At 37.7% G+C, this 26,170-nt stretch overlaps 4 protein-coding genes across 4 annotated transcripts; 1 reads left to right on the top strand and 3 right to left on the bottom strand.

Annotated features, from left to right (window-relative positions):
• Positions 1-5,559: 5,559 nt before the first annotated feature.
• On the top strand, positions 5,560-6,042 carry LOC116133755. Its single transcript, XM_031419442.1, has one exon. The coding sequence runs from the start codon at positions 5,560-5,562 to the stop codon at positions 6,040-6,042; it is 483 nt and encodes a 160-aa protein (XP_031275302.1).
• Positions 6,043-14,414: 8,372 nt separating this feature from the next.
• LOC116133737 (BTB/POZ domain-containing protein At3g09030-like) lies at positions 14,415-16,211 on the bottom strand. The gene has a single exon (XM_031419427.1). It carries the CDS (start codon positions 16,128-16,130, stop codon positions 14,709-14,711), a length of 1,422 nt encoding a protein of 473 aa, XP_031275287.1. The 5' UTR covers positions 16,131-16,211; the 3' UTR covers positions 14,415-14,708.
• Positions 16,212-20,696: 4,485 nt separating this feature from the next.
• On the bottom strand, positions 20,697-23,063 carry LOC116133767 (glycerol-3-phosphate 2-O-acyltransferase 6-like). Its single transcript, XM_031419457.1, has 2 exons — positions 22,293-23,063; positions 20,697-21,683 (listed from the first exon to the last, which is right to left on the bottom strand). The coding sequence occupies exons 1-2, from the start codon at positions 22,914-22,916 to the stop codon at positions 20,796-20,798; spliced, it is 1,512 nt and encodes a 503-aa protein (XP_031275317.1). The 5' UTR covers positions 22,917-23,063; the 3' UTR covers positions 20,697-20,795.
• Positions 23,064-23,709: 646 nt separating this feature from the next.
• On the bottom strand, positions 23,710-25,299 carry LOC116133754 (glycerol-3-phosphate 2-O-acyltransferase 6-like). Its single transcript, XM_031419441.1, has 2 exons — positions 24,529-25,299; positions 23,710-23,919 (listed from the first exon to the last, which is right to left on the bottom strand). Exons 1-2 carry the CDS (start codon positions 25,150-25,152, stop codon positions 23,710-23,712), a joined length of 834 nt encoding a protein of 277 aa, XP_031275301.1. The 5' UTR covers positions 25,153-25,299.
• Positions 25,300-26,170: the final 871 nt, after the last annotated feature.

Genomic DNA, 26,170 nt, shown 5'->3' with positions numbered 1-26,170 from the left:
CCAGTTAGCAAAACTTACGCAATGGGGGCTCTAAGGACACGTCTACGTTGAAGAAACCGTATCTTCACAGATTCGTAGTTGTCACGAGCTTCTTCGCGTCGTGACTCGCTTCAGGCAGGAAGCCGAAGGCTACGATTCTGTCTGGGTCCGTGAGCAGTCCTAAATCGGTCGTCTTGTTAACTACCAGAAAGAAACAGGTCGTTAAAAAAAAAATGTATATATATATACATCAAAGTTAATGAATTCGTCAGGGGAAAGAACCTACTCGGGTCTTGAAAGCGGCAATGGTCATCATAACAAAAGAAGAAGAACTTCGTTTCGTAGGCCCCCGCGTTGCTAAGGTAACTGTGTATACCCGCTGCTATGGTAGGTCACCTGGACAAGTAGTAGGAATCCTTGTCCTTGCTCTTTTTTAGAATATACGAGCAGCCAAGATCTACAGCAGTTAGCTCGCCCAACCCGTTCTCATGACACGCGATGTACATGGCAACAACAATCATGTACGCGTTCGGCGTGACTTGTAGTAGCACAATTCTAAAATGATCCAAGACTGACCTGACAAAAGGGTGGAAAAGGATCAACCCCCACCCTTGAAGATCTCCTCAAAGATTGCGGCCATTCCACTGAACTGATATCGCAATGAGCATGTCCTATCGCAGAAAACCTCCATGTTGATACCGTACTGTTTTACCACCCTTTCGAGCTCATCCCCGGTAAGTACTGAGTAGACCTCACGAGTGGGACTCGCAGGAGCACACTGCGTGGACGAACCAGTCCCTTCCTCGGATCTGGTAGTTGAGGGATCCATTCTACTGTAGTCTATAAAAGTGACAAGCAGGGGGTCATTTAGCCCTCGTACACTATTTCGTACGATGACGTGGAAAAAAAAAAAAAAAAAAAAAAAAAAAAAAAAAAAAACCTAGCATGATGCTTCGAGCCGCCATTCATGGCTCGAACCCAACATTCCGATCAATTACGGGAAGACTAACATCATTTATCAACTACTGGGAATAAGAAAATAAAAACAGAGAATGATTCTCACCTCTCAGAATATGAAAATGGCTTCTTCTGCTTCAGATATCAGAAATGCGCTGGTTTGAAAGACAAAGAATCCAAGCTTGCTCTCTCTGAAAAAGACAAGTGTGGTGACATTGCCTGAAATGGATTTGAGTTTTTATAGCGAAGGAAATGACGCTTGGTTTTCCCAAAATCAAAATGACGTTTGGATGGAAAGATGTCTCATCGTTGATCACGACCACGTGTCATAGATCAGTGAGGAAGGGTGACCGTCACGATTCGAGAAAATCAAACCATCATCCTTTTCCGTTGAAAAACTCAAGCGACGATCCTCTCTCCCTCCGCATTAAATGCGCCCCAATCTACATTTAATGTTCTGATAAGAGGTGTCGTTTCAGCATGTCATGCATTTAATGTTCTAATAAGGGGTGTCGTTTCAGCATATCACGTATTTAATGGGCTTGATTGGCACTTATTGCGCACAGGACACATCTGTCAGAGCAGAGGCTATTTCATTAAATGCATCTATATCAAAAGTACAACAGGTAATGCCTGAAGAGGTCAGGTCGCTCATCCTTAACATGCAATGACCATGCAAGGCCGCACTTACAAAAGCGTTACCTCGACCTCTTTTCAAACAGGTTGGGATCACCAGAATTTCCTCGAAGGCTTCCAATCACGGCATGAATTATAGTTTCCAAGGTTCGATCCTCAAACCTTAAAAACTAGGGGACTTCTGTTATGCCTAAAGAATGCGGGGCTGACGTAAGGCTCAATCAGCATGCAAAAGTCAGAACCTGGGTACACCCGCAGCCGAGTCACGTGAAGAAAGGGGTAGCGTGCTTCTGTCAGTGCAGTGGGTGCACGCCAGACCAGCCAGGAGCTGGTGAGCTTCCACATGTCCAATTCCTGCACCAAATTGCGTAAATCACTCTGGAAGGTGGGCAATGGGATATAAAGGAAGATTTGTACGGATAATCCCACTAACTCACAAATTTAGTAATCATAACCTTAATCCATCCCACTATATATTGAGGGTTCCTCTCTCAATTTGGGGATTAGCTAATCTTTTCAAAAAACAACATATTTGCTCTCTCTCTCTCACTCTCTCTTATAATCATTTGTAAAAGTCAGCTCGCGGAACGCGACCTAACCTCTATCATTAATACAACATCAGTGGATGTAGAACTTGCTTCCTTAAGCATCCGAACCACTTTAAATATTATCTGGTCATTTCATTTACTCTCATTCTTTCATTCAGCATGTGTCTTCTAGGTCAGCTCAGCATTCCACACGTGCATTTGATTGGTGTCAAAATCACGCATCAACAAGATATGACATTGACTTTGAAAAACCCCAAATAAAAAAAAAAAAAAAAACAGAAACCCAAAATCTTCTTAAATGTGCTCCATGGATATCATCAATTACTCGACATATAATCTCCGCGTGAATTAGTAAAAAGAAGGTGAGTATAGCAACTGGTGCTAACAGAGGAGGGTGCCATCAGTCAAAAATTCGAGTATGCAGTTCATTGACTCGGTTTGAGTCGTTGACCATGTTGTTCGGGTCGGGTTGACCTATTTGGTTTCTGGGTTGGCTTGACCTACTTTGACCGGGTCAATTTGACCCGTTTTATCCTTGACCGAGTTGATTTGACCCTTTGATCCGGTTTGACCGAGTCTTCTTTACCCAGTTTCTGCAACTTCTAAACCTAGTAGGGAACTCAACAAGGTCCCAAACTTTATTATCCATCATAGAAGAAAGATAGCCTCTCTCTAGGATTTGTAGTTATCACCATTTAAATAAGGGACCTTATCCTCAACCATCATCAAAGTTTGATCAACTGTAGGTATATCAACAGACATGCTTACTAAATAAATTATGAGGCACAAACCATCAACAACAATTATAAGTTTACCAATGTAAAACAAATAATAAATCATAAATGAATCGACATATCATAAAATCTCCTTGTGGGTAAAGACATTACATATTATGATTCATTATTCTTTAATGATCAAACTAGAAATTATTAATATTTCATAATACCTGTGGGCTAGTTAAGAAATAAAAATAATTTCTATTTCGTCCCTAATTAATCATGAAAATATAACATTCTCTATGGGTAAAATGATTATATTAATATGATTAACTACAAAATGATGTTATTAACTTTAATATGATCATAATTAATATTACTTAATGCATATATTATCATAACTTAGACGTTGTGGCTACTCTAAATTAATCAAATATATACGATTATAAAACATCATATAGTATTATTGCATATAATGCAACATAACATAAATCAATACAAGAATAACACATTATTTATGTATAACAGATTAATACATGACATAAAAACCATCACACACGCTGTCACCGATTCCCACACGCCACCGTGACAAGACCACGCGCAGCCACATGACTCCACGTGCTGTCACGTGCTTCTAGAAGACAACATATCATTGCACGCGCCTTCATGACGCTACCATCCTTCTAAACACACATCCCCCACGTGCCTAACGCAAGCACGCTCACCTTCATGCACCCACACACACCATAAGTCAACACATGTTAGTTTGACCCGTTTGACCAGGTCGGGTTGACCCATTCCTTGATTAGTTAACCTGGTTTGACCGATTTGACCTGGTTTAACCCAGTTTGACCGGTTCATTGACCTGCCTGACTCGTTGACCGACCCTTAACAATGGGTGCAACACTGGGTGAACAATCCTTTATCCTAAATCTCTCAAGAATTTTATTAATATAAGCTGCCTGAGATAGTCCCAAAACATGTTGAGACTTATCCCTATTAATCTTAATACCAATGACATAAGACACCTCACCCATATCCTTCATACTAAAATATTGAGAGAGAAATTGTTTCAACTCATGCAGCAAACCTAAATCATTGGTTGCAAGTAGAATTAAAATGTTAGACACAAGTATTAAGGGTAGTAAGTTAGGAATATCCTGAAAGAAAAACATAGAAGGAAGCTTTAATGAGATTCAATGAAAATGGGGGAAAGAAAACAATCAGCTGGAGCTGGGTTATGGACTCTTTAAAAGTCATTAAAACTTAAACACAGTGTTCTCATTGAGACCCAATTGAGATCGGACGAGTTCGTCCAGTGAGTGGTCGCCACGTGGTGAGCGCCTGAGACATCATAGAAGTGTATACTAGCGGAGGAATCTGAACCGACGGCGGCCACATCAGGCCAAACGCGACGTATTGATGTGATGTCTTCTAGGTGCGTGTGGACGGTGCTCGAGTGAGACAGGTTCCAGTCGTAGATGGATATCTGACCTCCGTTCGAGTGAGACACGTAGTTGTTGTCTCTATTTCATTCACTCATAAATAATTTAAGCTTATAAGCATCTACAAAATTTAAAGAGTTACTTGTTTTGTTAAAGTATTTATAAGTGAGTATTTGATAAAATATAGCTTATAGAGCTTATAATGCATTAAAAAGAGTACTATGTTATTTTATCAAACAATAAATAAGATTAAATGATGAAATTTTAAAATTAAATAGGGATAACGTGGTAATATACTTAGTCAAGGTAGCTTACAAGCAGAAGCCAAAAAAAAAAAAAAAGTATCCTCCAACTTCTTATTATTATTATTATTATTATTATTATATTTATAAAGCTGAAAAAATTATAAACAAACAAGTCAATTTGATTTTAGAGCTTATAATATAGTTTGACTAGCTTATAAGCTCATAAAAACATGCAAAGCTCTCGCACCTCTTCCAAATCTAAGTCAATTGAGAGAGAGTTTGTCTTTGAGTGCAAACCTGAGGCCACAAGTATGTGGCAACTTATGGAGATCATTTTCACTCCTCTCATAGAGCTCAGTGACTTCCCTTGGGCATCTATGAAACATTTTGGAAGCAAAGGTCACAGAGACCCTAAAAATAGATGTAGAACTCCCTGTGGTCTCACATGCTCATGAGAACGTGAATCAGTCAAGAACGTTATTGTTGCTACCACAAACATATTGCTGGAATCCCAAACCTGATTGACCATGCAAGGTTGTATCAAAGGAATTGTTGTACCTCCAATTACAAGCATTATATTGGACGCACTCAAGAATCAAGACCAAGTCAACTCCTATTTTTTAGGCTTTTTAGTTTTGTAACAATTTTTAGTTTCCATTCATTGTGTTTGTTAATTAGTTTCCTACTTTTCTGTATATTTTTAAATTTAAATCTTCCTTGTAATCTGTATATATATTATTACGATCATTGAATGAATAACACAGTTCAAAATCATTACTTTTTCTCCTATCATGCTTGCCATTTTCACATGGTATCAGAGCAATAATTTTTTTTTTTTCTCTCTCAGTATTTCTTCACTATTTCTAATGCAAATCCTACCCCTAACATCACATCACCATCATCATCTCCATAGTCATCAATACCTATCAAAATAGATCCTTATGCTATTCATCACTCAGATAGCCCTTCTACTGTTCTTGTTACACCTTTATTGACAGGAGACAATTATGGGCCATGGAGTCGTGCAATGACAATGGCACTTCTTGCCAAAAGTAAGCTGGGTTTTGTTGATGGGTCACTTCCCGTTCCACAGGAGAAAGATGATATTTCCAACTGGGAACGATGTAATGATTTGGTTGGAAGTTGGATTCTTAATTCAGTCTCACCTGAGATCTGTCCAAGCATCATGTATGCTGAAACTATAGCACAAATTTGGACAGATCTTAAGGATCGTTTTTCTCAATCAAATGCTCTTAAGATCTATCAATTGAAACAATCAATCTCTTCCCTCAAGCAAGAAGGTATGTCCGTTTCATTATATTTCACACAACTCAAATCCTTATGGGAAGAACTCAGTTCCATTGTCTGCATCACTCCATGTATTTGTGGTAATGCTAAAAGCAGTATTGATCAACAAAATCAAGATCGTGCCATGGAGTTTCTTCAAGGATTCCATGATCGTTTTTCAGCAATTCGCAGTCAAATTCTCTTGATGGAGCCGTTCCCTTCAATTTAGCGTATCCATAATTTGGTACGTCAAGAAGAAAAACAACAAGAGATTAATATTCGAACAACTCCTACCATTGATTCGGTAGCGTTTCAAGCATTTAAACCACCTTCTTGGCCATCGGGAAAGCGTCAACATCCTTTTTGTGAACATTGTAACAAGCATGGTCATACTCTTACCACATGCTACCAAATTCAAAGCTTTCCAAATATGTAGGTGAAGAAATCAGGGCCACCTCCATCCACTTCCACTACTAATCAATTAACATCTAAACAATACAACAAGCTTCTTGCACTTTTATCCAAAGAGGAATCTGGTGGATCATCAATCCATTTGGCAGGTACAATTCTCACTTTTTTGTCCTCTTGTTGGATTATTGATTCAAGTGCTTCTAATCATATGTGTACATCTCTTTCATTTTTTTCTTCATATTCTATTGTCTATAAAAGCATGGCAGTTCAATTGCCTGATGGTTCTCATGTGCTTGTAACACACATAGGCACAGTTCTTTGTTCACCATCACTTATTCTCACTAATGTTTTTCACATTCCATCTTTCAAATTCAATTTGTTATCTATTTCACAATTAACCAATTCAACAAATTGTGATGTATTCTTTTCACCTTCTGAATGTATATTTTAGGACCGACCAACGAAGAAGAAGATTGGTCGGGGTAGTGCTCGAAATGGTCTTTTTTACCTAGATGCAGATTTAGTTTTTAATTCTGCTTTTTCATTCAAGCATTGTAATAAATTTGACCTATGGCATTCTCGCCTTGGTCATCCATCTAGGTCTCATTTTGATTTCATTGTTAAGAATTTTCCCATTATTATTGCCAATAAAGATTTTGTTTGTGATGTATGTCCGCGTGCTAAACAGCCGCATCTTTCTTTTACTCAAAGATCTTCTTATTCTTCTCATTGTTTTGAATTAATTCATGTTGACATTTGGGGTCCCTTTTCTATCCCGTCCAAAAATGGACACGTTTCTTTTTAACTATTGTTGATGATTATTCAAGGTGTACTTGGATTTATTTAATGAAACATAAATCTGAAACTTTCAACATGTTAATTCATTTTTTTAATCAAATCAATCTTCAATTCAACACGAAAATTTCTCGTATCAACTCTGGTAATGGGCAGATTTTTCTTCCTCAACTTCAAACAATTTGTTCAGACAATGGTACTGAATTTCTTTGTAAACAAATTCAAACATGGTTTCATGAAAATGGTATTATTCACCAACGTAGTTGCATTGCGACCCCCCAACAAAATGGCATTGTAGAACGTAAGCATCGACATCTCCTTGATGTTGCTAGATCTCTACAATTTCAAGCAAACTTGCCTCTTTCTTTCTGGGGTGAATGTATTCTCACTACCGCATTTCTTATTAACAAACTTCCAACTCCGATCCTCAACTATAAATCACCTCATCAAGTTTTAATTGGAACTGTTCCTTCATACTCGTCTCTTTGAGTTTTCAGATGTTTATGTTTTGCTAAAAATATGAATATTCAACATAAGTTTGATAAGCGAGCCAAACCTGGTATTTTTGTTGGTTATCCATACGGTCAAAAAGGATATCGCATATATGATTGCAAAACTCATCAAATCTATGTTTCTCGTGATGTTATATTTCATGAGTCAATTTTTCCATATCGCGATCTTCCATCTCCATCATTAAAAAATTCAATTACTATTACTCCAATTAATGATGATGGAACTTTTGACTACACTACACCACCGATTGTTCCCACTAATATTTCTTCTAGTAATTCTATCCCTCATAATCTAGTTGATTATTCCACTGATTCCCCACTTAATGACACACCCAATTCTTCACCTATTTCTATGGATACTTCCTCTAATAATTCTTCTTCAATGGCACCTAGTCCTCATCTTAATAATTCACCCAACTCTTTACCTATTTCCGAGGATACTCATTCTAATACTTCTCCTCCAATAACACCTGGTTCTATAATAAATAATCATTCTCAACGAATTCGTCGTCCACCAGGTCATCTCAAAGATTATATTTGTAACCATATTTCACTTTCAATTGATTTTCCACCAGCCAATTATTTTTCTTTGTCCCATCTAAGCCATTCTCATCGTGCTTTTCTAACAAATATTATTGAACATCAAGAACCACACTCTTATTCTCAAGCCATAAAATCTGGTGAATGGCGCGATGCCATGGCCAAAGAAATTCAGGCCCTTAAATCAAATAATACTTGGTCTTTATGCTCACTTCCCAAGGGAAAATCACCCATTGGTTGTAAATGGATCTACAAAATTAAATATCGATCCGATGGTTCAATTGAGAGATATAAAGCTCGTTTAGTTGCCAAAGGTTATACTCAAGTTGAAGGAATCAACTATCATGATACCTTCGCACCTGTGGCCAAGCTAGTTACTGTTCGTCTCCTTCTCTCCATTGTTGCCATTAAAAATTGGTCTCTACATCAACTCGATGTCAACAATGCATTTCTCCAAGGAGATCTCAATGAAGAAGTTTATATGAAACTTCCTCCCGGTTTCTCTCATAAAGCTGAGACTCGTGTATGCAAATTAAATAAATCAATCTATGGTCTCAAACAAGCTTCTCATCAATGGTTTTCTAAATTCTCAACCACTCTTATTCATCGAGGTTTTCGACAATCTGTTGCAGACTTAGTCTTTTTACATAGTCTTTTTACATATATTCATGATCAGACTTCTATTTTTGTTCTTGTCTATTCGATGATATTATTATCACTAGCAATAATGATGATGCCATTACTGAAATCAAACAATTTATCGCTCAATCTTTTTCCGTAAAAGATCTTGGCAATCTTCGATATTTTTTAGGTATTGAAGTGTCTCGATCTAAACAAGGAATTTTTCTATGTCAAAGAAAATATACCCTTGACATCTTATCTGATTCTGGTATGACTGGTTCTCGACCATCTGAATTTCCTATGGAACAACATCTTCGTTTACGACCAGAGGATGGTACTCCTCTCCTTGATCCGACAATCTATCGTCGACTGGTGGGACGTCTTTTATATCTTACGGTCACACGACTAGATATACAATATGCTGTAAACACACTTAGTCAATTCATGCAATTTCCCCATTCGACTCATCTTGATGCTGCCAACCGAGTTCTTCGTTATCTTAAAGGTACTGTTGGTAAAGGATTATTCCTTTCTGCATCTAGCTCTCTTACTTTTGTTGGATATGCTGACTCTGACTGGGCCGGTTGTCCTACTACACGTCGATCCACCACTGGTTATTTTACCATGTTAGGTTCTAGTCCTATTTCTTGGAAAACCAAGAAACAACCAACTATTTCTCGTTCTTCTGCAGAAGCAGAATATCGTTCTCTCGCTGCACTTACTTCTGAGTTGCAATGGTTAAAATATCTTCTTTCTGATCTTGGTTTCAACCATTCACAACCAATTGTAGTTCATTGTGATAGCAAAGCTGCTATTCACATCGCCGAAAATCCTGTTTTTCACGAACGCACCAAACATATTGAGATTGATTGTCATTTTGTTCGAGAAAAAATTCAAGGAGGTCTCATTGCTCCTTCCTACCTACGTTCTCACGACCAGTTGGCGGACATTTTTACCAAACCGCTTGGAGGTGATGCTTATCGTCGACTACTTCGCAAGTTGGGTGTTCTTGACATTTCAATCCCAACTCCAACTTGAGGGGGGGTGTTGGACGCACTCAAGAATCAAGACCAAGTCAACTCCTACTTTTTAGGCTTTTTAGTTTTGTAACACTTTTTAGTTTCTGTCACTGTGTTTGTTAATTAGTTTCCTACTTTTCTGTATATTTAAATTTAAATCTTCCTTGTAATTGATATATATTTACGATCATTGAATGAATAACACAATTCAAAATCAATATTATTGAATGAATAACACAGTTCAAAATCATACTTTTTCTATCGTGCTGCCATTTTCACATTAGTATAATTCAATCACACGAAGCGCTTCATTAATGCACGCCGAACGTTATTTTGTCCTCCTGATGCTGCTATTTGCATATTTTTTAGTTCTAATGCTGGCATATTATCCTCCATGAACTTTCCTAATGATATGACGTGACCTAACATTCCAAAGGCTATTAGGGGTAAAGCTGTGTAAAAGAGAATTTTCTGTCCCTGGCCAATGCATTCAGGCTCGTAGTCGTTGCAGGTTCCCGTAGCCCCAGCCAGTAATGGTGGTGTTCACATTGCCAAAAAACCCAAACCCTTCAAAGAATCCAACAAGAAAAAGAAGAAAGATATGGAAGGACAAGATGAACAAAACAAGTCTAGAGTTGTGAAAGTTGACTCAGTTGAGTTTTGGGATTTGTTTGTTTCATAAGCCAACAATCAAGGCTACCCTATTTTTGTGCACTTTACAGCTTCATGGTGCATGCCTTCTGTGGCTATGAATTCGTTTTTCGAAGAGGACGCGGCAGCTTATCCTGATGTTCTGTTTCTCTGTGTTGATTTTGATGAAGTTAAGGATGTGGCATCAAAAATGGAGGTAACATTTGTATTGGTGTACAGGTTCGCAACATTTTGATTACGTGTCTTTGGTGGTTGCCTGCAAGTGTTTGTTTGATTGCAATGGTGAATTATGTAATAAACAGCTCTTTTATTTTTGGAAAAAAAAATTCTAACTATACAGTGGGCTAATATTCAGTTACGAGAGAAAGTCTACAATACAATGATGGTATTGGTGACTGTTAGACGATACATATAAGCTAATTAGTTATTACATTTGATAACCTACCAATTACAGTTATTTTAAAAGTCAAGATTACCCATCTCTACACATTAATGACTTGGTTCTTTTAATCAAAGCTCCAATTTTATATATATTTTTTTTTTCTAAACTACCTTACATAAATTGCTATTGTTACCCTTCGAGACCAACTGTAAAAAAATGTTTTGCCCTATATAAACACATATATTTTAAGATTGAACCCACTTTTGTTTCTTTCTTGCTCACTTAGTAGTTGCAGAGAAACAATGGCGAAAGGCGTTGAAGGGGCTGAGCAAGGAGAGTTCTCAGCAGACGACTACCAAGACCCACCTCCAGCACCATTAATCGACATTAAATAGTCGACCAAATGGTCGTTTTATAGAGTTGTTATTGCTGAGTTCATTGTAACTCTACTCTTTCTTTACATTACAGTCTTGACTGTGATTGACCAAGAGCCAGACTGACGAGAACTTGTATACTGATCACTGTGGTGGTGTTGGCGTTCTTTGTATTGCTTAGGCCTTTGGTAAGGCATGATTTTCATTCTTGTTTACTGGACAGCTGGTATTTAGATGAGTTCAACTCTTGACTCAAAAATATCACACCGAGACCTTCTAAAAGAAAGGAAAAGTTGAACCTCTGCGTTTGGTTGCCGAGAAAATGAATCTTATGGGCATCTCTATAGTTTGGTTTTCTGTGTTTTTTTCTTCTATTCTACTGTTGGAGTTCTGAGTTACATTTTAGAATCAAATCAACTAATTGTTTATTGTTTTTTGATTCGTTAGAAAAGTACAAGAATCAAAATGAGGAGTTGTTACAAATCAGAGCTCAGCAACAACAACAACATCTAGCATTATCATCAAAAGGCTCACCAGCCTCTTCAAATTCAGGCGCTTCCAGTTCTGCCGTCGCATCTTTATAAGCATACCAAATTGCCACAAGAATAAACACAAGAAGATTGACTGCAGTCATTGCGGCCAATGTCCAGTAATACTTATCCAAACGACTCTTATTAAGTGTGTCTTGAAACCAACTCGGTTTCCCTCCCCGTTCACTAATTATACCCACAACATAAACAGACAACACACTTCCCATGGTTCCTAATCCGACTATTCCAAGAGCAATATGAGCCATGTAATTGCCCAGTGTGGCAGGAAACTGATCTGTCAGAAAGCGAGCAGCACTTGTTTTAGAAATTCCATCAAAACCTCCAAAAAGTACAAATTGTGGAAGCAACCAAAACATGGTCATGGGGATTTTATCATCAGGCCTGTCAATCAAACCATTGCTCCTGATGACATCCAACCTTCGAATCTCCACTTTTGCTGCAGTGATTAAGCACAATATCCCAACAACCATTGATATTGCAATCCCAATGGCAGGAGCATACCGTCTTCCTCCTTCGCCTAACCAGTTTGCAAACTGGACGTATAAGTTCACCAAGCATTTTTTGCTCATGTCATAGAACCACAAGAGTATTGCAATTGGGACACTCAGATGACCAACTTTGCGATCCAGGTGATCTGCTTGCGCAAGAAAATAAGTGAAACCTACAGAAGATACAACTCCCAATAAAATGAAGGTCAAACATATTGGAATGATTCGTAAAAGGGATTTTGTTTCTTCCACTTCTGTGACCTGCAAAGTCTCATCTGTTTCTTTCTTGTTCCTCCAGAGTTTGATCAGCTAATATAATTGCAGCCTTGTCTAGGCACCTGCAAAATGGAAATTGCCTTGTCTTACAAAGAGTTACTCTTTTTCTTCTAAATTTTGCAATCGAAAGAGTGTGTAATTGAGTCCAAACCTGAGGCCACGAGTATGCGGCGCCTTGTATAATTCTTGGTCTCTCTCATAGAGCTCAGTGGCATCTTCGGGCACCTATGAAATATTTTGGAAGCAGAGGCCACAAAGACCTGAAGACAGATGTGAAAGAACTCCCTTCTGGTCTCACATATCTGTAAGAACATGTGCCAGTCAAGAAAATTAGTGTTGCTACCACAGTACAAATTGCTGGAACCCAAACCTGATTGACAAGGGTGTATCAAGGGAATTGCTATTGCCCTGTTACAGGCACTAGGATAGCTCCAAGAAGCTCAGAAAATACATCACAACGCACCTCGACTGACATTGTGTTCTCCTGATGCTGTAATCTGCTCCCCCATGAACCCTCCTAGTGGAGGTTATGTGACCTGACATTCCGTAGGCTGTTAGAGCTAAAGCCATGTAAAAGAGAATTTTCTGTCCCTCGCCGATGCATTCCGGCTTGTATTCACTGCAGGTGCCCATTGCCTCAGACATTACAGGTGGTGCTGACATTGCCAAAAAGCTCAAACCCTGAAAAATATAAATGTGTGTGACATTTTCTGATTAAATAAAAATAAAAAACAGATGTTCTCTCAATCTTTTTAAAAGCTGGTGGAAGTTTCATAAGAAAGAAACAGAGGCAAATATTAGTCTGCATTATTCTCATATTATTCTTTAAGAATGGTGCAAAGGAGGAACTTACTGCGCTATAAGCAAAACTGGAGAGCAAGAGCATCAATAGTTGCCGATGATAGTATCAGCAAGAAAATGTAAGGCCAATGGCATGATAAGGACGATGCCCAAAGAAATTAACAATGGCAGCAGCGTGCGTGAAACCAATCTTCCATACTTTGTTAAGTATGTCATCATCATCCATATAGCAAACGCAGCAAGAACACAGCCCACATGAGAACTGCCAATATTGTAAAAAAAAAAAACAAAATTGAGAAGAAGGTAAAGATTACCAAGTATATCTACAGGAAAACTGAATTAGGATTTTAGACTGTTACCTGTGATTCTTATAATGGAGGATAACATTTTCAAGTGATTGCAGCACTTTTAATCTCTTTCTGCAAAGAAAAAAAAGAGTTTTAGTGTAAGACCAGGTAAGCTAAAAAAATAGTTTTAAACTTTACTATTAGTTCCAATAATTAAAGGGCAATGGACGAAGAGCTTACCAAATAAATAGGGAAATTAGATGTTGAGTTGCAAGAAGAGAGTAATGACTGTACTATTTGGAAGTCAAAGTACGAAGTGTTCAATATTTTAAGAGAAAAGAGATCATGAAGAGAAAAAACCGGCAGTGATTGTAGAAGATTTTGGGGCATTTCACCCAAATTTATTAAATGAAGGATGTTGGTGAAGAAAGATCTCAGAAAGGAACCCAAGTTAATTAAATGAAGGATGTTGGTAAAGATTCGAAGAAACATCACAGAAAGGAGATATGGAGGTGAGACTTGAGACTTAGTGAAGTCAACGCACTTCGATAGTCGGAAATTTTGGCCCGCCAACCTGTTTCAAAGAAAGATATGTATTTGCCCACTTTCCCTTTGTAAATTTCTCTAGCAGGAGACGCTATTATGACACGAAATATTTTAATGTACTTTGTGGTTTTATAAACCAAACAGTTTACCATGGTTTTAAAAGTAAAGTCAATAGAGGTTTAGATGGACGATGGTATCTTTCTTCTGTGTTAAGTTTTTTTACTTGGTCTTTCGTTTTGGTTTGGTGAGCATCTTCCTTCAAAGACCATTCGTATTTGCAATGACATTGACTTTGAAAACCCCGAAAAAAACAGAAACCCAAAAGCTTCTTAAATGTGCTCCATGGATATCATCAATTACTCGAGATATAATCGCCGCGTGAATTAGTAAAAAGAAGGTGAGTATAGCAACTAGTGCTAACAGAGGAAGGTGCCATCAGTCAAAGATTCGAGTATGTTTTAAAACGTTTTACACTAGTATTAAGGGCAGTAAGTTAGGAATATCCTGAAAGAAAAACATAGAAGGAGGCCTTAATGAGATTCAATGAAAATGGGGGAAAGAAAACAATCAGCTGGAGCTGGGTGATGGACTCTTTTAAAGTCATTAAAACTGAAAAACAATGTTCTCATTGAGATAATCTATCACAAGACTGAAACCACACCAGAGAAAGATGAACTCTCCCACACTTCAATTCCCTCAACATCTTGTCTACTAACAAACAATCTATTCCCACCACCTTCAATTCTGGTTATCAATCCTCTCTCTGAATCCTCCACTTTATCCACATAATTTCTCTTATACAATCCTTCATTCAATCCCCTTTCTCTCTCTTCAACTCTTGACCAAACCTCTAATCCCCCTTGGCTCCCCACGAACACTTGATTTTTATAGCAATGTATTATGGTATTTCCTCCATACCAATTCCCTCCCTCGCTGAAATTTCTTACATTATGACTGCTGTCCTTCATATATACCCACGGATCTTCGCCTAAATTACGCAAATCTGCCATCGCTAAATCGCCTGACTTCGAACATATTTTGAACAGACACAACTCCTCCGCGTCCACATCCACGTCAGCAAATGAGTCTCCGAACCTACTGCTTCGGCCCGAACCTGGCTCGTTCGTTTCCCAAACCACATCTCCTGAACGTGGGTCCCACATCCTTATGTATCCGGAATAACCGAATGCCCCGCTGGTGACCGAGCTTCCTAAGATAAGGCCGGTCGACTGAATCCACGTCAGCTTCCCGGGGACTGTGGTCTTTGACGAGCTACCGGATTGTCTACCTAGCTCTGACGAAATCTGGAGCGTTGATTTGTCAATCATGAGGATGCAATTCTCTTTGTGTCGACACACGAAAGACGCCAAGATGGAACCTGGGGAGTCTGAGATGGCGATAACTTGCGCTCTGTATATCCTCGGATCGGACGAGTCCGTCCAGTGAGTGGTCGCCACGTGGCGAGCGCCTGAGACATCGTAGAAGTGTATACCGGCGGAGGAATCTGAACCGACGGCGGCCACATCAGGCCAAACGCGGCGTATTGATGTGATGTCCTCTAGGTGCGTGCGGACGGTGCTCGAGTGAGACAGGTTCCAGTCGTAGACGGATATCTGACCTCCGTGAGCAATCCAGAGGGATCCGTCATCGGCCGCCGCCGTAAAGGCAGAGGGTAGGGCGTCAGCTGCGGGACGGACAGTGGACACGACAGACGCGTCGATGCCTTGAAACGGCGGTGGAGACATCGCCGATTTTAGCTGCGACTCAATGCCGTAGTACAGCGCCTCATCAGCGAGTTCTTGTTTAGAAAATCGGCTTGCAGTTGAGGGTAAGCGATTCGAACGAAGGAGAGATAATAGCACCGAGAATATATCCGGGTCCCGGTCAATGAAAATAGGGTTCGGGTCGTGAGTCGGGCGGTTTGATAGAGCGTACAAAAGTGAATCGGGACCTCCTGACTGGATCGTTGAGACGGTTGTCTCGAAGAGTTTGCCACCGACGTTAAGCTTGATACGGTTATTGTTGTGGGGCTCAGGAGTATTACTGGAATTTACTACAGCCATTGAAAGCCGATTGCGGAGTTCATGAATGGATGCAAAGCAAGGATTAAGACAGTCAAGGAGTAGTCACCGGGAAAAGGAACGGTAGTGTAGGATTAATTGACTTTAATACCCTTATTTAATTATTTAAGATTAAATTAAATTAATCGATGTTTAATTGGAAGTTGTGATTAGTTGTTAAAAACGATAGATTTAAAGTTGAGCGCCTGCAACGAAACGAAAATCAGAATCTGCACAATTATTTAGAATTTTTTATAAAGAAAAACTAGGCCCAACTCTAAAGGGCTCAATTGATCAAGTTGGGCCTTCACCGTTTTTGAGAACTGGACCCAGTTTCTGTTGACTTTTCCAAAGCCTACAGGCTAATTGCACACCATTTATTTCCAATCACATATTCAATATAGGGTCCGTTTGGTTGATTATTCTGATATTTTTTAGAATAATATTTTGAAAAAAATTAAATTAGACGGGTATTATAATGTAAGATTTAAAAATTAACAAAAATACCTATATTTGTTTATTTACTAAACACCGCTATAATAAAATATTAAAAGTTAACAAAAATACCCCCAACGCACCATTAAATACGGACAGTCGGCCACCATCGCCAGAGGGTGTCTGGAGTCGCCGTATCGATGCATGACCGGTTGGATCTTGCCGTTCGTGCCTCAATATGGCCTTTTTCGACCAGATCACGATGGACTAGCCGGAAAAGGCCAGATCTGGCCGCATTTGGTCGTCAATGATGGCCAAAGGTACGACCGTCGTTGACCACCAAATACGGCCAAAGATCTAGCCGTAGATTTGGCCTTTTCTGGCCAGATCCACCAGAAAAGGCTAGATCGATGTATTACTGGCTATATTTAGCTGGTAGTGCGCCATTATACTAGATTCAGGCAGTGGTGGCCGGAATCTGGTAAATGTAGGTTGCTGGGGTGTTTTTGTAATTTTAAAAAAATTAGAGATATTTAGTTATATTAACAAATTTAGGGGGGTTTAAAAGAAATTAAATAATATAGAATAATATTTTGAGAATAAGTCAATTCTACTGTTTAACTTTATTGAGACTACCAATAAGGGGGCGTTTGGTTCGGGGTTAAGTGGGATTACTGGGGTAATGTCAGCTTATATTACTTGATTACCATGTTTGGTTGTCAAGTAATTTAAGATACCAGTAATCTTCAAATACCAATAGTGGTTACTATTGGTAATATAAGAGGTAATCTGATTACCTCCATTTTCTTAGGTTTTCTGAGATTACCAGGGTTATCTTTTTTTGTTACAATTTTTATCCGTTTGCCCTTTCTTAATAAGTTTTAGACAATAATACCCTTACTTTAAAACAAATTTACATTAATATCCTTTCAATTTTACCCTTATTAATTAAAATTTTGGACAATAATGCCTTATATTTAAAATATTTACAGACCACCACTGCCACCAAGCCACCACCACCACAGCCACCCAGCCACCACCGCCGACAGCGGGCCAACCACCACGGACCACCACCAGGGGTGATTTCGTAATAATTAAAGTTTTATATAAGCAGGGGTGTTTTAACTAAATCTAAATATTGGGGGTTAAAGAAATTATTCAAAAATTATAATAAAAATAATATTATATTAATATTTGTAAAGGGGACAATTTAGTAATTTAAATAACATACCCCAATTTATTCCCCATAACCAACCATATTAATATAACATACCCACCAACTAACCAAACAAATTTTCTTAAAGATTCCCAGTAATCTTTCAAGGTAATCTATCTTTCCAGTAATCCAACATTCCCAGTAATCTAACATTCTTGAACCAAACACCCTCTAATAGTATTCCCAAAAATGTAAACAAACAAAACCCTAGTTTGGTTGGACTTTGCAATATAATATTATGAACATGAAAATAAATAAAACTGCGTAGACGACAGATCTTAGTAACACTAAGGAATTCAACATATATAACAGATTTATAATCTGTGTTAGTCTCTGGCAATGTGTCAGTATGCAAACGGGTTATACGGACAACTCAGATGGAATAATACTGCAATTTATTGTTATAATTATGGTATGTTGGGTCCAATAGCAATAAAATCAAGACATCCTCCTTGATTTTATTGCTATTCAGACTTCCAGTTGTCGTTTGATGGTCCTTCGCAGCAACAGACTACTGCTAAAACAGTCAGAAAATGAGGTATTAGTCTTAATCTTATGCTATAAAAATTGTTTGATAACGGTATATTAATGTAGTTATACTTAAGAGTGTTACAGTAAATCTAGTTTTCTTGCTTTCCCCAGAGAACGACTTAGTTGTTAGGTTTGCCAGATGAGTTGAATTTTAAGGTCTTATGCTATTGCTAGGCCTACTGCAATAACTAACATTTCCTCAATTTAAAACACACAGCTCATCCTTATCCTTTATATATATTTTTTTAATGAAATATAGAACATAAATATTTCAAAGATGTTATAGAAATAGTCCATATTAAATGATGGGTTGTTAAATTTTGTAAGTAAATTTGTTGCCAACAACTATCAATAAATCTAATGGTAAAAGAATAAAAGGAGATTTCATGAGTTTTTGAGTTCGAATCCTTCCAAGTAGGGCCGTCAGTCGAGCCGAGTCAATCGCAAATTGGTTCGGCTCGGCTTGTTGAATACTCGAACTCGACTCGAGTAAGGTACTGAGCCGAGTTCGAGTCTACCGTGACTCGGCTCGAGAGCCAATCATGGCTCGTTTAGGGTTTTTTTGCGCATAATACAAGTTTTTGGTTTGTTAATTTGACATGTAAAAAACTAAAAGGTTTAAAAAAATCACAAATTAACACTTAACCAAATAACCTCAATTAACCCAAAATAAAATCGCGTAAATGCATTCTCCCTCAAATCAAGAACCGTAATCGAGCCATAATTGAACCAATTCGAGCTCGAGTTAAACGCTCGAGTCGAGTCACGAGCCGAATTTTCTTGACTCAATCGACTCGTGACTCGACTTGAACTTATCTAATGCTTAACCGAGTCAGACTCGTTTAGGGTGATACTTGACTCAATTCAGTTTATTTATACTCCTACCTTTAAGCATTGATAGGGGTAGATACTAGGACTCTTATCTTACTGACATTTCTAAAATCCTAAAAAAATTGTTAAAAGTACTTCGAGAAATTGTTGCCAACCCAAATCATTTATTGTTTGCTTGTATTTTAACGAGTTAATAAAACTGTTTAAATTTGTCGGTTTGTGCCTCTCTTTCGGGAATAAGTTGTTATCTAGTTCTATTTAAAGATGATGGAAATTTGATTGCAAATATAATTTGAAGGACATTGGGGCCGTGGGGGAGGAAGTTCATAAATTGGATCTGTGCATGATAATAATATTAAAGGTAGGTGAGGTGGCATATATTAAATAGCTCGGCGTTGGAGACAAACTCAAGCATGGCTGCATTGAAGCGTTGAAATTAACTGGATGGTGCCTGTGAACCAGTGGTGTTGCACGTGGATTTGAGGGAAATTCAATGCCCTAATTAATTGATATCAACTATCCAGCTGGATTAACCAAAGCCTGTTCATAAGCGAATTGGTATCAATAATACTACTCATTTATGATACATTAATTAAATTGCAAATCGTTAATTAAGACCCTTTTAGACAAGAAAGATGCATACTTAATTATAGGTCTCACTTAAATAATGGTTTAATGGTACTTTATCATACATAAATTTTTAAAATATTATTTTTTTCATCCAAAAAAATACACTTTCTGATTTAGTAGTGAATGAAGAGCAAAGTCGGTCTATATTATTATTGTTTTTGAAGAGAAAAAGCCAATGAGTCTTTTGGTAATGAAAGATTAGATTTAAGCGGTCGTGATTAGTCAGAATTTGACAATTATAAAAACCTTAATCGCTCGATTATCGATGATTAACGGGGTCAACAACAGTAATGTTTGAAGGATTTTGATTAATGATACCAGATAAAAGAATAGTGATGATGTAAAGTTACAATAATACCAACATCAGTTAAGATCAATAGACTATTAGTGAGATAGGTAGAAAAGTGGATAACTCTGAAATATAGCACGATAATTTGATTAATTTCATAACAGGCTAAGTCTAATGACCCCTTTGGCTGGGACATTTGGTGAGTTGTATTTTCTTTCATCAAAAAATGCTATAGTAGATCTAAATTACCATTATGGCTGCACAGTTTGATCATCAATATCATTTATTACTTGTCTCTTTCAATGCCTTTCGTCTTAATTTTATAATAAATTAATTGATATTAGAATTGTTATAATAAATTGGATATCAAATAAAATCAATATATAGTAAGCTTTATATAGGAAATACTAAACTTGTCGGTGTATACAGCAATGAAATTAATGGTATATTAGTATCACCAGCATGTGCGAATTCTCCCACAGGCCACAGGTCACTTCTTCAGACCCACAATCTCTGTTACTCTAATCATCTTAAAAAATCACTCTTAATTAGAAGCCAAAAGATTTGTACTTTGATAATGGCTTCTGTCTAAAACGATATTTGTATACGACAAACTAGTAATTAATATACATAACGATTATTTAATGATCATTATCGTAATCAATAATTTTTATTGTTTTGATAAAGTTTGAAACATGTAAAAACCAGTAGAAAATTAATAATAAATTTTGCTTTTTTAGTTGGTTCCTGCTTCCTTCTCCTTCTCCTTCTTTGATGGAACTCGGCCATCTGTACCTGCGAGCATGGCGTACTTGTCCTTCCTTGTCAAATTGGTGCACTCGAACCCTAATGTCCCTGCAAGAACCCTTTGAATGTAATTAGCAACTTCAATGGCTGATTTCCCACCTTTGCAAGTAAGCTCCTGAGGCAGCTGCTTCAAGAAGGTGATCTCATAAGTCGGCATTGGATTCATGAACACAAAATAAGGATCCAACAATTTATGCCCACGAACTGTTGTTCCGTGAAACACACTTTGTTTTGTGTTAATTGCAACCGGCACAATTCTGTCAGTCAACTCAGCGAAAAGAGCACTAAACCTCAACAGAAATGGTTCTCTACAAGTAGTTCCCTCGGGACAAATTACCAAATCGCCTTCTTCGAGCAAACTCTTGATATGAGCGGCATCTTTCTCTCTTTCTCTTGACAATGCAACCGCTTTAATTGGTGAAATGATCTCAGTGAATTTACTTATACTATACGTGACACAACTGATTTTCCTTCCCAACGCAACGGCAGTGACCACGGGGTCTAAAACTGTGCGATGGTTGCAAATAAAGAGAACCCCACTTTGGCCTTTCTTGGGAGCCGGTGGAGGAGTTCCTTTAACAACAACTTTGATTCCCAAGAGTTTGTAATTGTAATATGCAATACGTTCAGGCAAAGGGATGTTGAGATAGACTCTGAGAATGGATAATATAATGCCAATCGGCATCCACAGGAAGGTCAATAGAGCAATTAGAGGAGTAGGTCTTTGTACCAATCGACCCTCGTGAAATATCACAGGACTGAGCAGCTTGTTTCTCGGTAGCGGCTCACATTTTGTCCTCGGCACCATGAAACCCTCCTGCAGTTAATTAATTACCACAAAATAAGAAACTCAATTTTACAAGAAAGAAAATAGCTTCAATAGGGGAAGTCACAAGGAATGCGTTCAATTGATTGGATCAATGATGAGAAGAGGTGAAATATTCATATTTGTTACATGAGTACAAAATTATGCAGGTTCAGTTAATAAGAAAGAGTGGGTTGGAAATGAAGAACGTATGGTGGGTCATGGTGGTTGATGGTCCAGTCAGGAAGAAATAAATGTCTTTTACGATCCATAAATTGATATTTGCCACAATTTATGTATAAAATATAAAGGGAAACTGGAAAGGTCAAGCAAAGCTGGCACAAAATAGAAGCCGTTACGAGAATTCAAAAACGCGAAAACAACAGTGTAAAAGACTGCAGTAATCTTATAATTAATGGATAACAAAAGTTTCTCGAGGAAAGAGAGAGCTATGTTTATTGCAAATAAATATAAAGTTAAAATGCCAGTTCAAATTAGTAATACTGGTGCTAAATGGAGCTAAGAAACAGATCACAGAGTTCAAGATATTAATAATCACATCCTGAAAGATAAAATTTAAAGAAGAAAAAAAGTTGCAAAAGAGTTGGAGATTTAATTAACCTTGCATAATGACATGAAATCATGGTCAGTTTCTCTGTCTCCCAGGCCTAAATCTGGCAAACTGGTGCCAAATTCCTTTAAGACTGCTTCTCTTTTGTGTTCTCCAACAAGAACTCCAGGACTCTTGGCGAACCCAGTTGCTCTACCGGATTTTGAAACTTCTAATTCAGTCCCTATAACTTTATCCGCTCCCAGAAAGATCCTCGCAAATGGCTCCACCATAATCCTCGGATTGGCAGTAATTATATAACGCTTGCCGAAGGAGTTGAACACTTTCCAAGTTTGAGGATGAACATCTTCAGCATAAAACTTGGGAAGAACAGACCTTGAAACAAGCTCAATGTCTCTAATTTTCAACCCGGCAAAGGATATGAAAATAAACGTATTGATCGCCACAGATTCAGATACGAATAAGTAGGTAAAATAAACAAATGGAACCGACGCTAGAAGTAGTAACGCTCGTAAAATGCTTCCAGCTTCAAGAGCAACAAGCAAGAAATAAGGAAAAGCACTTCGCGACACGAGAAGCGTGCCATCTAGATCTGCAGCCACAGTTTGATTCGACCGCCCATCGGTGCTACATTTTGAGATTGGTTCAAAATGGCGATAAGCCCCCATGACCATGCTGGAGTTGTAGAGAAGTTTATGTGTAATGTGGCCAGTGAGGTAATTTATGAATGAAGAGAAAGAGAGCGAAGTGGGGGAATTTAAAAGGACCGAAAATTGAGATGGGAACGAATAAGATGTGTGTTGTGTTGGTGTTAAAATGAAAATATTATGTGGTTTGAGAAAAATAGATGCAGACTCAGACTTTATAAACCATGGAAGGTTAACTGTAGTAAAGACTTTTGTTTTTTGTTTTTTTTTTGTTTTTTGACGTATAAATTAGGGCAGTTGCGAAGAGGGTCCAAGTGGTTGGAAGTCGATACCCACACCTAGATTTCATTCAATTAGCCTACTTTTCAGTTTATGGACGCCGGCCCCGCCGGCTAGATATTAATAAATCCTCAGCTCCATCGCTCACTTAACCTCCTCCTTATTCTATGGGTGTTTTTTTTCCATAAATTAATTACTCTTCACATTCACCATTATCTTTACTAGCTTCACCTTTAACATATCAAAATTAATTCTATCTCCTGTCTTGTTTATTATGTTACGATTTCCTTTTCTAAATTAAAATGCACAATCAACTTAATCAAAATTTAAATACCAATTATTGACTGCTAGCTGTATCATTAATTTGATAAATTTAAATTAAATACATAACAGCCTATATATTGGCAAAAGAGTAGTTGTTTCCAAAATTTTGACAAATCATACCACAAGACATAATTAGTTGCACAAGTATCCCAATTATGCTTGAGAAATTTTTGTAACCGACGAGTCTGGGTCGGCATACGTATATCTTAACTGATCTTTACANATATGCAATACGTTCAGGCAAAGGGATGTTGAGATAGACTCTGAGAATGGATAATATAATGCCAATCGGCATCCACAGGAAGGTCAATAGAGCAATTAGAGGAGTAGGTCTTTGTACCAATCGACCCTCGTGAAATATCACAGGACTGAGCAGCTTGTTTCTCGGTAGCGGCTCACATTTTGTCCTCGGCACCATGAAACCCTCCTGCAGTTAATTAATTACCACAAAATAAGAAACTCAATTTTACAAGAAAGAAAATAGCTTCAATAGGGGAAGTCACAAGGAATGCGTTCAATTGATTGGATCAATGATGAGAAGAGGTGAAATATTCATATTTGTTACATGAGTACAAAATTATGCAGGTTCAGTTAATAAGAAAGAGTGGGTTGGAAATGAAGAACGTATGGTGGGTCATGGTGGTTGATGGTCCAGTCAGGAAGAAATAAATGTCTTTTACGATCCATAAATTGATATTTGCCACAATTTATGTATAAAATATAAAGGGAAACTGGAAAGGTCAAGCAAAGCTGGCACAAAATAGAAGCCGTTACGAGAATTCAAAAACGCGAAAACAACAGTGTAAAAGACTGCAGTAATCTTATAATTAATGGATAACAAAAGTTTCTCGAGGAAAGAGAGAGCTATGTTTATTGCAAATAAATATAAAGTTAAAATGCCAGTTCAAATTAGTAATACTGGTGCTAAATGGAGCTAAGAAACAGATCACAGAGTTCAAGATATTAATAATCACATCCTGAAAGATAAAATTTAAAGAAGAAAAAAAGTTGCAAAAGAGTTGGAGATTTAATTAACCTTGCATAATGACATGAAATCATGGTCAGTTTCTCTGTCTCCCAGGCCTAAATCTGGCAAACTGGTGCCAAATTCCTTTAAGACTGCTTCTCTTTTGTGTTCTCCAACAAGAACTCCAGGACTCTTGGCGAACCCAGTTGCCCTACCAGATTTTGAAACTTCTAATTCAGTCCCTATAACTTTATCCGCTCCCAGAAAGGTCCTCGCAAATGGCTCCACCATAATCCTCGGATTGGCAGTAATTATATAACGCTTGCCGAAGGAGTTGAACACTTTCCAAGTTTGAGGATGAACATCTTCAGCATAAAACTTGGGAAGAACAGACCTTGAAACAAGCTCAATGTCTCTAATTTTCAACCCGGCAAAGGATATGAAAATAAACGTATTGATCGCCACAGATTCAGATACGAATAAGTAGGTAAAATAAACAAATGGAACCGACGCTAGAAGTAGTAACGCTCGTAAAATGCTTCCAGCTTCAAGAGCAACAAGCAAGAAATAAGGAAAAGCACTTCGCGACACGAGAAGCGTGCCATCTAGATCTGCAGCCACAGTTTGATTCGACCGCCCATCGGTGCTACATTTTGAGATTGGTTCAAAATGGCGATAAGCCCCCATGACCATGCTGGAGTTGTAGAGAAGTTTATGTGTAATGTGGCCAGTGAGGTAATTTATGAATGAAGAGAAAGAGAGCGAAGTGGGGGAATTTAAAAGGACCGAAAATTGAGATGGGAACGAATAAGATGTGTGTTGTGTTGGTGTTAAAATGAAAATATTATGTGGTTTGAGAAAAATAGATGCAGACTCAGACTTTATAAACCATGGAAGGTTAACTGTAGTAAAGACTTTTGTTTTTTGTTTTTTTTTTGTTTTTTGACGTATAAATTAGGGCAGTTGCGAAGAGGGTCCAAGTGGTTGGAAGTCGATACCCACACCTAGATTTCATTCAATTAGCCTACTTTTCAGTTTATGGACGCCGGCCCCGCCGGCTAGATATTAATAAATCCTCAGCTCCATCGCTCACTTAACCTCCTCCTTATTCTATGGGTGTTTTTTTTCCATAAATTAATTACTCTTCACATTCACCATTATCTTTACTAGCTTCACCTTTAACATATCAAAATTAATTCTATCTCCTGTCTTGTTTATTATGTTACGATTTCCTTTTCTAAATTAAAATGCACAATCAACTTAATCAAAATTTAAATACCAATTATTGACTGCTAGCTGTATCATTAATTTGATAAATTTAAATTAAATACATAACAGCCTATATATTGGCAAAAGAGTAGTTGTTTCCAAAATTTTGACAAATCATACCACAAGACATAATTAGTTGCACAAGTATCCCAATTATGCTTGAGAAATTTTTGTAACCGACGAGTCTGGGTCGGCATACGTATATCTTAACTGATCTTTACAAACTATTAAACACTTTACAAGTTCAAAAGACTGGGTAAACTATAATATTATTATGCTAGGTGACTTTAATGTTTAAACTCAAGAACTTAAAAATGAAGCTAACCTCCTTAACCTCCAAGCCAATCCCTTCGGTGGCAGCTTGACATTCGTTTCTAAAATGGGAATATTCATATTGTCAGAAAGGAAAAACAGAAAATAATAAAATAGTGAACGGAGGAAT

Source organism: Pistacia vera, unplaced genomic scaffold, assembly GCF_008641045.1.
Source record: "Pistacia vera cultivar Batoury unplaced genomic scaffold, PisVer_v2 Contig274, whole genome shotgun sequence".
Classification (NCBI taxonomy): Eukaryota; Viridiplantae; Streptophyta; class Magnoliopsida; order Sapindales; family Anacardiaceae; genus Pistacia; species Pistacia vera.
Note: the sequence above shows the minus strand (reverse complement) of the source record. Positions and strands in the feature narration are given on the sequence as shown.

Excerpts from the sequence above, each read along its gene's own strand:
- LOC116133755 (XM_031419442.1), top strand. The coding sequence starts at position 5,560 with ATGGCACTTCTTGCCAAAAGTAAGCTGGGTTTTGTTGATGGGTCACTT.
- LOC116133737 (XM_031419427.1), bottom strand. The coding sequence starts at position 16,130 with ATGGCTGTAGTAAATTCCAGTAATACTCCTGAGCCCCACAACAATAAC.
- LOC116133767 (XM_031419457.1), bottom strand. The coding sequence starts at position 22,916 with ATGGTCATGGGGGCTTATCGCCATTTTGAACCAATCTCAAAATGTAGC. Across the intron at positions 21,684-22,292 it reads ATTTCATGTCATTATGCAAG|GAGGGTTTCATGGTGCCGAG; the intron begins GTTAATTAAATC and ends AATTAACTGCAG.